Here is a 13,393-nt window from a genome sequence, read left to right on the forward strand (position 1 = left end):
CCACCAGATACTGAATCTGTTTATTAGGACCTGACCTTGAATTCCTCAGTAGGACAACTGTGAGGGAAGTTTGTTGAGCTCAAGTCAGTCTGTTGTTCTGTTTTCTCACAGACATGAAAGAGACCAAGACCCTTCGGGAAAGGAGCGGAGCTTAGTGTTCTGGAGCAGCTATGACCCACACAGCACTTCCTCTATGAGGACTCTGTGAGGAGGTGTGGCATCCTGTCATAGGTGAGCAAGTGGGGCTTTTGACTTGAGACAAGTTTCCCACACAAGTGTTATGAAAAGCCTCTGCGGTAGGAAGGGTCCACAAGAGATTAACCCGGGGAACGCTGACCCAACAGCTGTGATACGGATTCCAACAGAGGTGTGTACACTTGTACTGTGAAAGGACTTCGCTCAGCAGCTGGTGTGGCTCAGTGCTGCCACCAAGAGCCCGAGGTGGTGGGGACAGGTTGGATATATACTTACTGGGTCTGCTTAGCACTGCTATTTTCATTTGTTTTTTTCAAAATTCTAGCTTGTCTTCATTTCCTTGGAGGCTGGACTTTATTGCTTGCAGAAGTAAATACACTAGAATCTTGTTTCCACATGAACAAAGTAACAGGCGCGCCAAAAAAAAAAAAAAAAAAAAAAAAAAAAAAAAAAAAAAGAAAGAAAGAAAGAAAGAAAGAAAGAAAGAAAGAAAAAATGAAAAAGAAAAATGTAAAGTTGTGAGTTTATTGCATATGTAACAAAATGAATCTGACCTCCTGGGTCCAGCCTGCTCTACAGTCAACGATTTGTATTTCCAGCTGGTTCCACAACTGCATTAAATAGAACTAGCGTTTCTTTAAATACTTTTGATTCTGACATAAAACAAAACATTAGTGTACAATTGTCACAGGAAAATGGGCAATAAAAACTGGGAGAGCAACTAGGGGTAGCAGCAGCACTTCAAACAGGACCTTACAAAATAAATTAGAATACATTATAAACACAGTTTAAAAAACCACACCGTTTCAGAAGGCTGCCATGTGGCCCCCCAGGCTGCAGTAGGGTGGGGCACATTCTCTGCAGAAGGTCAGTCCAGCGTCCACCTGACCTGAACCTGACCGTGTGGCCAAGCCAGTGCAGGGGCCAGTGTTCCACCTTGTGGCAGAGTCTCCTAACAAAGCATGAGACTTGGACCTGCTGCCACACCATTGCTGCAGCCTGGTGCGTCCTCTCTGAAGCACTGCGGAGCAGAGTGGTGGTTGCTGCGTCCCTGAGTGTGGCTACCAGCCGCTGGTGAGGGGAGCCTGGAGAGCCGGGCTCCTGAAGCATCTGGGTGATGTGGGGCCACCAGGAGGGCTGGCAATCGAGATCTTACATGAGAGGGCTTCACCTAGACCCAAGCAGGGCAACCAGGAGCTGTGCCGTGGGCTGGCCGCGCAGTGTCCTTTGAGGGGTGTCAGAAGGGGTTAACCATGGTAGACAGACAAGGAAGCGCAGCGCTACTGACGGAGGACAGTGCTGCGCATGAACAGACCTGGGGAGGTTGTGACACTCAGAACTAGCAATGTGGGGACCCACAGGCAATGCAGGCACATTAGAAGCCTCAGTGGGTGGTATGTGTGCCAACCAGTCAGCCCCTGAGGGGCCAACCTCTGGATCTCCTCAGAGGGCTTCTGACACGGGACTCCTAAGGCATGTCCCCCATCACTCCCATAACACAGACAGTATGACTTGACACTCGGGCAGCACATCCCCAAAGCACAGGACCCTGGTTTCCTTCATCACTGCAGACTGGGCTAGTGTGCAAAGGCAACGGGCAGGGTTTCCAGTCTCCAGGAAGAAGTGTCATTCTGCAGGGCCTGGCTGCTTCCTATGGCCTGGCTGAGACTTAGGGCACAGGCTTCCTTGCGCCTTTTGAATCCTCGAGTCACCAGGGAGCTGGGTTTTACAACACCCTCAGAAGCATGAAGGCAGATGAAGTACAGAAGCCCTACTGGGGCAAGGCAGAATTGAGAGACTAGTAAGGCCCTAGTCTGTGGGAGGTGGGGCGGGTTCGGTCCTTGTGCGGTGAGGTCATCCTAGCATCCTTTCTGTCCCCAAACCTGGCAACCCAGAGTGCAGCTGACTCATGCTCTCCAGTGCCAGTGGCCGAGCTGGACAAACCTCTTGGGTTAGGGGCATATGTGACCTATGAATCCTATCACCTCAGTGCTGCTTCCAGACCACACTGGACGGAAGCAGCAGGAACACGAGGAAGACACTTCCCTATCCCCAGCCTGAGGGTAAGCAACAGAAAGAACACAAAAGCTGGTGGCCCAATAGGACCTTCCCGATCATTCCCCATACAACTTGAACTCGTGGCTGAACCTGAACCCCAGTACCAATGAAATGTCTTGCTAATGAATTACCCTGTTCTCGCCCCCACCACAAACAAAAACAACAAAACCACAAATGGAAACCTGGCTGCTGCTCTGCCGTCCACCAGAGCTCAGCTGCCTGAATCCAGCTGCTCTGCCGCAAGAGTCAGCGCCTGTGAACCTTGTGCAACTGAAGTGGTGTTAGAGATGCATTAGGCTGGCTTTGGCCTTGCTCATCAGAAGACAAAGACTGAGCAAGCAAATTGAGTAGAACTGTTAGCATCACCGTTGCCACTGGGGAAGAGGGCCATGTAGGGAGGTAAAGCCCCCACCCTGTTGCCACACTGCTCCATCACACCCTGCTTTGTGCACAGCACCAACCCTGAGGAGCTGCATCAGGGGGTCTCAGGTCAGCGGCCTCTCCTGCTGTTCCGTCCAGTGGCTGTGGTGACAAATTTGTTCTGTTAGTTTAGCTCTTAGCAATCCCCATATAAAAGTCCATTTCAAGACAGCCAGGAGCCTCCGGATCCCCAGGCATGGGAGCAGAGCTGGACCCCTGGGGGTCTGAGGCTGGTTTTGGTTATTCTTTGCTTAGCTCCATGACGTGGTAATTTCAGACTGGGTAGAGAACACAACAAATTGTACTTCTAAAGATTTTTTTTTCCCCCTGTGCAAAACCTTTTCAGTCAGGATACCATGAAAAGTAGTACCTGGGCTTCCAGTGAAGGCTGCTGCAATTCTGTTACCTCTCAAAGGGGAAAATACATCTTGCCTCAAGTGTCCTGCCATTGTGGAGTTCCAGCAAGTTCCACTGTGCATTTACCTATCTCCTGCTTAGAAATCCACCTGCTACCTGAACAGGCTGCGAGCCTGTGACAGATGCCTCTGGAATTTGAGCTCAGTAAGCTATCAGTAGCTGCTGAACTTGACGGGGGCTTTGAGGCTACAGTCAGAAGGGAGAGCTAGTACAGAGACCACGCAAACCCTCAGGGGCCCAGCTTGCTCCTGACCATGGGTCAATGCTCCCAGAGACACCACAGCCTTCCCACCATGCCAAGGAGGCTGAGGGCGAAACCTGGCTGTGTTTTATTGGATGGGTGATGGAGGGGTGGGCAAACTATAATAAAGGAGAATAAATGGGCGGGAGCCACCTATGAAAGTCCCCTGGCCTGCCCTCTCCAAAGGAGGAGGGAGACGAGCCTTTTCCCTCGGTTTCTGGAATCTCAGGCCTCAGCCCGCCACGTGGGAGGGAGGCGTGCAGACGCCATATGCTTTGGGTCTGGTGGTTGTGAGCAAGACTCTGTGGCCACTGGCTGCTCTTCACTCCACGGCAAAGCCACAGGTCTCCTCCACGGCTGTCAGCAGCTTCTCATAGAGCTTCTCATAGGACTCATAGGGTGGGATGTCGATCCGGTTAAAGCTGGAAGAGGACAAAGGGGCCAGAGTCACCTCTAGGGGCACTCAGCCCTCAGACCCACCGAAGGCAGGGCAGCGGGTGGGTGTGGCAACGTCTCGTCTTCCTTGGGAAAATGCACACGCACGTCTGCTTTCAACACAGGCTCTTGTTTGCTGTGTTTGTTTCTTCCAGTCAACCCACAGCAACGTGTCAAGACCCACACAATCAGCATGTCAGCTCACATTCTGCTGGCTGATCTGCCTCTGGATGTGACTTCTCCACATGGCAAAGCAGCCCTGGCCTGACAGTAGTCTGCACTGGACCATTAGGTCTCCTACTGAGGTCAGTCAATCCCCCACCACAGCATGCTGGGTCTCCAAAGTAAGAGAACGCCAAATCCTAGAAAGATGGGAACTCAAGGTTTCCATGGGAATCTCATTTCAAGTATTGGTGAAAAGAGACACATCTATTGTCTCACAGTAACTTAAAAGTCAATAAACAGGAAAGCAGTGGCCTGTGAGTCTCAGGCACAGAGCAGTCGGGAATGATATTAGAGACTGGATCATGGCTACACTGTGCCCTCCCCCCCCACATCTAGATTAGACATGCTAAGTTACCGAAGGACAGAAGCCTTATGAAGGGACAAAGTGCCATGCTTCAATATCACACACCTATTCTGTAGGAACACAAGCCATACCACGCTGAGGCAGACTTGGGGTCTTACATACATGGTCCTGGCAATGGATGTAGTGCCCATCTTGCAGATGTGGACAGCAGTTGGGATATATTTAAACCACTCATCTCACACATCTTCATTAAGTCACAGCCAGCATTTAAACCTTCTGTCTTACCATGAAGCATCCCAACAACCTTGGGAACTAGAATCCTGAAGGAGAAGTAGTGATCCTAAGATAGAACCTTTCAATAAAGTTCTGAGAAGGAAAATGTGGAGCTGCACATCAGACAGACAATAGTTACTACCCCTTTCTACCAGGCACATGCACACAGGCACAACACTCGACCAAAAGACATCCATTAGCCTTCAGGTTATGTCCCCAAAGGTGGCGCCATAGCCTTAACTGCTGTACATCACAACAAAATCAGATTCCCAAAGCAGTGACCCACTGACTCAAGTCCTGTCTCATTTGACCCTAGGGTGTGATCTGAGGTTACATTGAAGAAGACACAAAGGCCGTAGGACCGACCCCACAGAGCCAGAGCTTACCAGGTATGGGCCTTGGGTAGGTTGTCTGTATTGGCGTCTATCAGGTGGATGGTGAACAGTCGGGGCCCTGCCGCGCCTGTAGAGCCTTACAAGACAACATTCTAGTTACTGCACTTCAGAGACAAAGCCTGGGAGTACCTGGCCAGGAGGCCCTGTGGCAGTGTGGCAGGCTTAAAGCCTAGGAGCTTAGAGTCCCTACGTATGACCTGCCCCAGGAACCTCTTTTTGGAGTAGCTGAGGCAGAGACTAGTTGGTCCCCACATTTTACTTGACAGAAAGCAACCAGCCACTGGACTTTTCTCTATTCTGGTCTTCCTAGATGCTTGTGGCTTTTCCCAGCTGCCTGCTGCTGAAGCTATGGAGGCCAGTGTCTGTCATACTGTAGGTGTGTTACACACTTGTCTGTCATACTATGGGTGTGTTACACACTCATGTTCACAGGGCAGAGGGTGGCAGGGCAGGGCAGGAAGAAGGCTCCGGGAGGGGCGGACAGAATGACTGCCTCCTTGGCCAGGATGTACGAGGGGCTGCACGCTCTGCTGTATCCACCCCTGTAGTGTTGGGAGAAGCAGCAGGCGCAGGCTTAGCAGGGCTTCCTAGCAGCCTGTGCTGAGAGAAGGGTTAGTTAGGGTGCTGGGAGAGGAACGTGTCACTCCTGCAGAGTCTCTTCATTCCTGCATCATGACGAAATAAGGTGGGCTCAGTCTTTTGAGGCCAGGGCAGCTCAAGTTCTGGAGTAATTAAGCTCCAGCACCCTCCACTTGACTCTACCTCCCTACAGGCTGGGTTAGGCTGTTTGTTTAAGAAGGATAAGGGGACACCAGAAGCTACCAGTAGCCTCTGCTGCTCCTGGATTTTAAAAGGGCACATGGGATCCATAGGCCCATAGGGGCTCCAGTGTGGCCACATACCTGCCAGGCACCCCACTGCTAAGTATATGTTGTGAGAACACTGGCCACCCTCATTCTCTAGTGGAATGGCCCACATTCCAAATCTTGCTGTTCAACACCTCAGGAATGGCCCTGACTACACGTCAGTCACCTTGCAGAGCCTTGAAACCTTGAAGAGGAACTCTTGTGGATCCTGTCACAAACTGCAGGAGTCTGGCTCTCCTTTCCTCATCGAAGGTCTCCACCGCCTGCCAGAACCACCTGACGATGTTGCTGTCTGCCACACAGTGCTTCAGCCGAGTGTTGGACTTCCAGTCGTTCAGGTCTATCTTATCCAGCCCACCTATTATCAGCTGGGGAAGGGCAACAGGCTGGGTGTTATCCTCAAATGCCTAAGACACTGTCCCCACCCCCCCTTCAAGACTACTGATACTCAAGCAGCAGCGACAGTTCAACTCCCAAAGGCAAGCAGCAGACACACAGTTACCAGTCACACAGTTACCAGTCAGCTGATGCCCCAAACCTGGAGTGTGAGTTTGCTGTGCACCAGGGAAGAGTGACTGGGAACAACTAACAGAACTCAACAGGCCATGTGGAATGAGAGGACATGGAGCACGCTGTCCACTTGTTTAAAAGCTTGCTCAAGACTCACACAGAGAGGCTCCACTCCAAAGCCCTCAGTCTCACAGTGGGCAGACGGCTATGAGAACAATCTGGAATGCTTAGGCCACTTGGCACCAGGCAGAGCTGGCGAGGGATGAATGAGTCACTGTCTGAGGCCATGGCGGTATGTTCTTAGTCTATGAATAGCCAGAGTGGAGAGTGGAGGACGGGCTGAGGGGAGGGAGGCCTGTCCAAGGCACAAACACCTGGGACAATGCCTGCAGTCAGTCAGTAACTGCTGGCAAGGGGATAGACACTGCTCAGCCCGTGATGAGGCTATCCGGGTACCCTCAGTCTCCCTCTGCACCAAGCTCACCCACGCAGAGGCTTGCCAGGAGCCTCCCTGTCCGAGGTTCCTAGGATACCTGGCACTTACCTCTAGTTCCTTCTGGTCAAAGGGCTTCAGTAAGTGTTGGGGAATGAGTTCATTAAACCCCTTCTGAAGCGCTAAGAACTGGGCTTCGATTCCTCTCATAAACCTCCAGTTCACATACAACCTGAAAGGGAAGTCATGCGTTGCAGGTAATTGGGAAGAGACCTTGAAAGCACTGTGTCCCCACAGTGGCTGTGACAGTGTCACAGTGCAGTGACAGCACATATGAAGTTAACGTAGAACCTGCTGAGGGGACACAAGCCCGCGCCTACCCTCCCCAGTAGCTTTTAGTTTGCAGGTCTGGTCTTATCCTTAATTATTATTATTGTAATTTAATTACTATTATTTTAAGCATATGCATGCTTCCCCTGCATATCTGCATAGTGTGTGCCTTGTGCCTGTGGAGAGCAGAAGTGGGTGTTGGATTTATTCAACTACAGTTAGACCATTACGACCACCATGTGGGTGCTGGTCCTCTGGAGGAGCAGCAAGAGCTTCGGCCACAGAGCCATCACTTCAGCCCTCTCTATTATCTTTCTGAGACAAGGTTCTATATATCCTAGGCTGGTCTTGAACTTGTGCTTATAGAGGTCTGTGCCATCCCACCTGGCTTTGTCTCATTTTTTTCCTCTCCCCATCCAGGGGAAGGGTCTGGGAAGCCCAGGCTGGAATTGGCTCACCATGTAGCTCAGAATGACCCGAAACTCCTGTGTCAGCCTCCCAAGTGCTGGACTCACAGTGCACCACAACTATGCTACACCAGTCTTTATAGCAAACCAGTTCTGCCGTTTTGGTTTTCCACTAAAGAGCAGGAGGCCTTGATGATACCTCCTGAACAGCCAAAATTTCAAATGGGTCTGCAGGGCACATGTGGCCATATGATCCACCCACAGTTCTGAGTGCCAGTACACGTAACTGTCCCTCAGGTTGGCACTGGGATGCTGTAGTGGGCTCCTTAGACACACTGGCAGAAACCTCTGCATCAAGAGCGGGGCTGTCACATGGAGTTTCTACACCAGGTGACCCTGACAACACCATCCGCTCGCTCCATGTCACCAGTGAAGCCAGCCCTGCGTATTACCGGACGTATTCCTTCTTGTTCTCCTCTGTGACAGGCACATTTCTGCCATTGGGTTTCAGTTCATGCTGAAGAATCCGCCCAAAAGCATTGTGCTCCACGCAGAAGGTATGATCCAGCACAGGCGTGATGTCATTCTCTCTGCAGACACAGAAGGAGTCTGGTTAGGCCTATGCCAGGGGTCCTAAGGGACTGGAGGAGTCTGGTTAGGCCCATGCCAGGGGTCCTAAGGGACAGGAGGAGTCTGGTTAGGCCTATGCCAGGGGTCCTAAGGGACTGGAGGAGTCTGGTTAGGCCTATGCCAGGGGTCCTAAGGGACTGGAGGAGTCTGGTTAGGCCTATGCCAGGGGTCCTAAGGGACTGGAGGAGTCTGGTTAGGCCTATGCCAGGGGTCCTAAGGGACTGGAGAGGGCCTCATTGTGTCCCTGACTTGGTGATTACCATTCAGCCATCCTGTAATATCAGGGGACATGAAGCCTAATTCCTTGGGGAACTGCATCTGGGAGGAGGCCTATGAAGAGGCAGCTGAGTCAAAAGGACACAAGCCAGGACAATGAGGCTTCTCTCCTCTCAAGGCAGCCTTTCAAAGGCGGCCATTCCCACAAAAAGCACTGGCTGACTCTTTATGCCCTACTTCTTGACAAGCATTTCCCCACAGGAAAGCCCCTACACCCCATGGCCCTGTACAGTGGAGCAAGCAAGGCCAAGGAGGACTTCCTCCCCCACCCCCAAACCAAACTCCACATAGCAGCATCCCCAACTTGTCAGGGCCTGGGTCTTCCACAGGTACACAGGTTCACCCTGTTCCTGCCCCCTGCAAAGCATTTGGTTAACTCTAAAACAAAGGTAACTAAACATGAATTTTGTTTTGAAACTTTCTCTTGCCTTCTGCAGATCACCTGAGAAACAATGGGGGTACATACTTGTATGCTCTCTCTCCACTCTGTCCCCCAACACAAACCAAGAAAAGTTTATTATCAAACCTAATTACAAGCCAAACCAGCGTGTGAGAAGAATACAAGTGAATTAAACAACTACATCTGTTTTGTTAATTTGTAATTGTAACCCAATGCTTGATGTTGTTATAGTTAACTCTGCTACTCTCTTTCACTTCACACCTATTCTCCCAAAAGAATGTGCACACACAACAGCAGCATGAGCTCTGGGCTGTGGGGCAGAAAGGTGACACTTACAGAATCCACACCAAGCTCTTGTGCAGTTCCGGGTCCACGGACTCCAGGTCTGACAGCTGGATGGGTTTCCCCAGGAGCTGCTTGTAGAACGGAACTGTGAAACCCCCATTTATGTAGTGTCCGTGGAACACAGCCAGACCCATGATGCGACCCACAAAGTGGAAGTAAGACAGATGGTCCTATAGGGGGCGCCAGAGAACCGCAAGCCATTAGGAAGATGAACAGCAGGCATGGACACCCACTTCCCACATGTTTCCCACAAGTCTAGACCTAACAGGACATACACTCAGCTGCCCAGCACCTCCCCATGGCCAGACAGGAGAAGGCTGCCATTGAGGCCCAGCTTCACTTACTCCTAACTCCAGCGGGATTGGTACTTCCTCAATCCTTTGCCTCAGCCTTCAGATCAGAGTGACAGCTGTGCACCTCAACACCCTGGCCTAACACTCTGTATGTGTGCGTCCACTATCTCTTCCTGAGAACTTAGTTAACATGAAGGGCGTGGAGACCTCAACAATTAGGAAGGGTGTGCTGCTTGCTTCTTCCTCAACTGGAGGGGTTCTGCTGTTTAAGTACTGACAGCTCATGTGTTTCTGAAAGTGAGTCAGGACTTAGTTTCTAGGCTGGGTAAAGGTTTATTCCCATTGTGTGTGTGCGTGCATGTGTGCTCGTGCCCCCACACACAAGTGTGTGGTGTATGTGAAGGTCACCTTCATTTCCTCAGTTGCTGCCCAGTTTTTTGAGCCAGGATCTCTCACTGAACCTGGATCTTATGGGTTAGGCTGGCCAGCCAGTGAGCGCCAGGAATCAGCCAATTCGACCTCTCCAATGCACAGATTACCACACCTGGCATCTGGGTTTTTGTTGTTGTTTGTTTGGTGTTTTAAGACAGAGTCTTTCTACACAGCCCTGACTATTCTTGATCTCACTATGGCTGGCCTCTAACGCTAGATCTGCCTGCTTCTGCCTTTTGAAAGCTGGAGTTAAAGCCTATACCACCATGCCGAGCCATGTCTGGCTTTCTATGTGACTCTGCAGTCTGTGGTTGAGCCATTTTCCCCAGGTTTATTTGTATTTGAATTCTCTAGTAGAGATAGTCCCTCGTTTCAGCTCTGTGGCCTTGTCACACTGGATGTGGTCCCACAGAAGTGCTCCATGGTTTCAGATTTCCCTTAGATGTGTCCCTTAATCCCACCACATGTGGAACATTCATATCTGTGGCCCAAGAGCGCTAATTATGGAACTTTTCCAGTTTTGATCAGAGTATGGATTTGGTAACCTAGCTCTTAAGATGACATTCAAAAAAAAAAAAAAAAAAAAAAAAAAAAAACTCATGATCTACTACCATACCAGAGCTCCCTCAAAGGGTAAAGTACTCAGGCACAAAGCAGCCCAGATCCACAGCCCTCCCCTGCGGATAGCAGGTTCCTGATCCAAACCTGACTGGAATCTGGCCCAGCCAGCCAATCCTCCCTGCCCATGCCCTGAGCTCTCCCCAGCATCTTCTCTAAGTCACCAATAATTGGGGGACTAGGTTTGCCTTAGAAACTGCAGCTGGGTTTCGCAACTCCTCACTGTAATACTCACAGGGTTGATAGAAGAATCAGGGTTGATTTGTAGTGTGTAAATATTGTCCGTGGAATACTGGAAGAGTCCATAATACGGATTCAACATTTCATGGCACAACAAATACAGCCACTCCCTGGGAACAATAACAACACAGCTCACATGTGCTAACAGTATCATTTTCAGACTGTTTTTAAGGCGTGTGTGACGTATGCCACATACATGCAGTGTCCAAGTAGGCCAGAAGAGGGCATCAGATGCTCTGGAGCTGAAGTTAGACAAGCTGTGAACTGCCTTGTGGGTGCTGGGGACCAAGGTCAGGTCCTTTGAGAAAGCAGGATGTGCTCTAACTGCCAACCACCTCTCCATTTCCAGCTTGCTTATTTGTTTGTTTATTTTTCAAGACAGGGTTTCTCTGTGTAGTCCTGAGTGTGTACTGGAATATGGAATACCCTCTGTAGACCAGGCTGGTCTTGAACTCAGAGATCTGCCTCCCTCTGCCTCCCAAGTGCTGGGATTAAAGGTGTGAGCCACCAGTATCAGCTAGAGTTTCTAAGCATTCTACAATAAGAGTTTGATAGGTGAACATTTCAAGCTCTAGGAAAACAGAATTTATAAACACCTACGCTCTTCTAATTTCCTGTTGATTTCTTACTTTAGACCATAAGCACAGAGCACTTTCATTTTCTAAATTTTTTTTGGAAGTGTGTGCATGTGAAGGGCAGAGGATGCCTTCCTGTTTTCCTTAATTGCTCTCAGCTTATTTTTGGAGGCAGGCTGGACAGCGAGCCCCAAGGATGCTCCAAGATTATGGCACATGCCTAGTGCCGGGCTTTTATTTGGGCTCTGAGGCTTGAACTTAGGTCTTTATGCTTTCAGGGAAAGCACTTTCCAGACTGAGCCAACTCCTCAGCCCATTCATCACTGTGCAATGCAAAGAAAACTTAGATGAATCTAAAAACATTACAGGGGTTTTAGAAATCTGGCAGGAATATATTGGTTAACTTAGTTTATAAATTCCTTTAATGCTTAAATCACTTTACTCTTAACAAACAAACAAACAAACACAAACTAAAACCAGCCAACACAATAACCACTTCCACTAAAAACCGAATGGGGTGAGGGGAGGCACCAGGATAGGGATGGGTCCAATCCTGAAGATACCAGGGTACAGCACCTTCAAATGGATAGCCCTCGAGACAACAGGCTCAGATTTTAGTGTGCAGTCTCTGACTCTTCAAACAGAAAGGAGGCAGGTTTGGGGAGGGCAGCATAGACCAAAACTGTCTGTACATGAAAGGGATGGAAGCAAACAAAAGACACACAGATACGTCAGACCAAAACCCACATAAGCTTGAGGTTCCCCCATTTGTACTTCCATCAAGCATCTTTTAAGGACCAGGGGCCTCCTTGGCTATGTGTAGCTGCTGCCTGTGCAATTCTCTAAGCACTTCGTCCCTTGTCATGTTAAGAGTACAAGAGAGTGGGAGTTGAGAATGTGCCATGTGCACCCGCACCGAGGTCACTGCAGGTTCCCAGACCTGGTGACTAGTAAGTGCAGTCCCTACACAACACACAGCTGCCTGATGAAGGCTCTCCGGTGAAAGAACTTAATAATGCCTTAGATATATTTAATTCTTCATTTTATACTTGATTACTTACAAAGGAATTCAATAAATTAGTGTGTTATATAGTAACTTAGAGCACCGGCCCATTGTAAGCACTGGAAGATGAGGTGAGGAAACCCTGCAGAAAGCAGAGAAGGAAGGAGATAGGAAATAAAGTAGAAGACTCAGCTGGAAGGAGAGCTGTGAGCTCGGCGACTCCTGCGTACAGCAGCTACTTCCAAAGGTGAGAGCCTAGCATCAGCCATTCTAGAACTGGGAATGTGGCCATGAACTAAAGCAAGTTCCTCATTACAGATAGCTGTTAGGGGCACAGACAGAAGAAAACTATACCAAACAGCTGTTCTGCAAGGGAGAAACCAAGAAAGAGGAGGGTGGGGTAACAGTGTCTAGGGTCTGCTCCAGAAGCAGAGGAGGCTGATGCTGATGTCCAGGCTGCACGGCCATGACAGACCAGGTCTCTAAGGAGACTGCTGCCAAGTGTTGTCCTGGGGCAACTTCAAGTTTATGGGGGCAAGGAAGACAAAGCCTGGTTTTAAAAAGAAGCCAGGTGTGGTGGCTCATACCTTTAATTCCAGTACTGAAGAAGCTGAGGCAGGAGGAATACTCTTGTTTTAGACCAGTCTGTGCTATGTAGTGAGTTCTGGGACAGGGAAATGAGAAGGAAGAAATAGGCAAGGAAGAGAAAAAATAGAATGCAAAGACAAATTAAATTCTAAAGGGCTAAATAGTATTCTGTAACTCAAAAGTAGAGGGGCTGGTGGAGAGATGGTTCAGTGGTAAGAGCACTCATTGCTCTTGCAGGCTACCTGGGTTTGATTCCCAGTGCCCACATGGCAGCTCACAACAACCTATAACTCCAGTCTCAGAGGAATCCCATGCCCTCTTCTGGCCTCTGTGGGCACTGCATGCCCATAGTGCATAGGCACACAACACCCACACATAAAGTGAAGTAAATCTTTAAAAAGAAAAGTTTCAGAGGAGCTTGAGTGGCAGACATGAAGAATTGATGAGAGCCCAATATGAGAGCAGAACGTTAGCACTCCCGACT

The 13,393-nt window shown here is 49.7% G+C and overlaps 1 protein-coding gene across 4 annotated transcripts in view; it reads right to left on the minus strand.

Moving 5' to 3' along the window:
* Nucleotides 1-706: 706 nt before the first annotated feature.
* The window catches only part of Smurf1 (SMAD specific E3 ubiquitin protein ligase 1), a 96,124-nt gene continuing 83,437 nt past the window's right edge, over nucleotides 707-13,393 (minus strand). For 3 of the 4 annotated variants that reach the window (XM_031338697.1, XM_031338695.1, XM_031338698.1), the window contains 7 exons: nucleotides 10,739-10,853; nucleotides 9,152-9,330; nucleotides 7,962-8,099; nucleotides 6,884-7,004; nucleotides 5,996-6,197; nucleotides 4,955-5,039; nucleotides 707-3,753 (listed from right to left, as the gene is read on the minus strand). In XM_031338697.1, the coding sequence (XP_031194557.1) occupies nucleotides 3,654-3,753; nucleotides 4,955-5,039; nucleotides 5,996-6,197; nucleotides 6,884-7,004; nucleotides 7,962-8,099; nucleotides 9,152-9,330; nucleotides 10,739-10,853 (940 nt within the window). In that variant the 3' untranslated portion in view covers nucleotides 707-3,653. The remainder of the gene's footprint in view (nucleotides 3,754-4,954; nucleotides 5,040-5,995; nucleotides 6,198-6,883; nucleotides 7,005-7,961; nucleotides 8,100-9,151; nucleotides 9,331-10,738; nucleotides 10,854-13,393) is intronic. The other variant, XM_031338696.1, reaches the window with a different exon arrangement.

The sequence above is a fragment of the Mastomys coucha genome, unplaced genomic scaffold (assembly GCF_008632895.1).
Source record: "Mastomys coucha isolate ucsf_1 unplaced genomic scaffold, UCSF_Mcou_1 pScaffold22, whole genome shotgun sequence".
In the NCBI taxonomy this organism is placed as follows: Eukaryota; Metazoa; Chordata; class Mammalia; order Rodentia; family Muridae; genus Mastomys; species Mastomys coucha.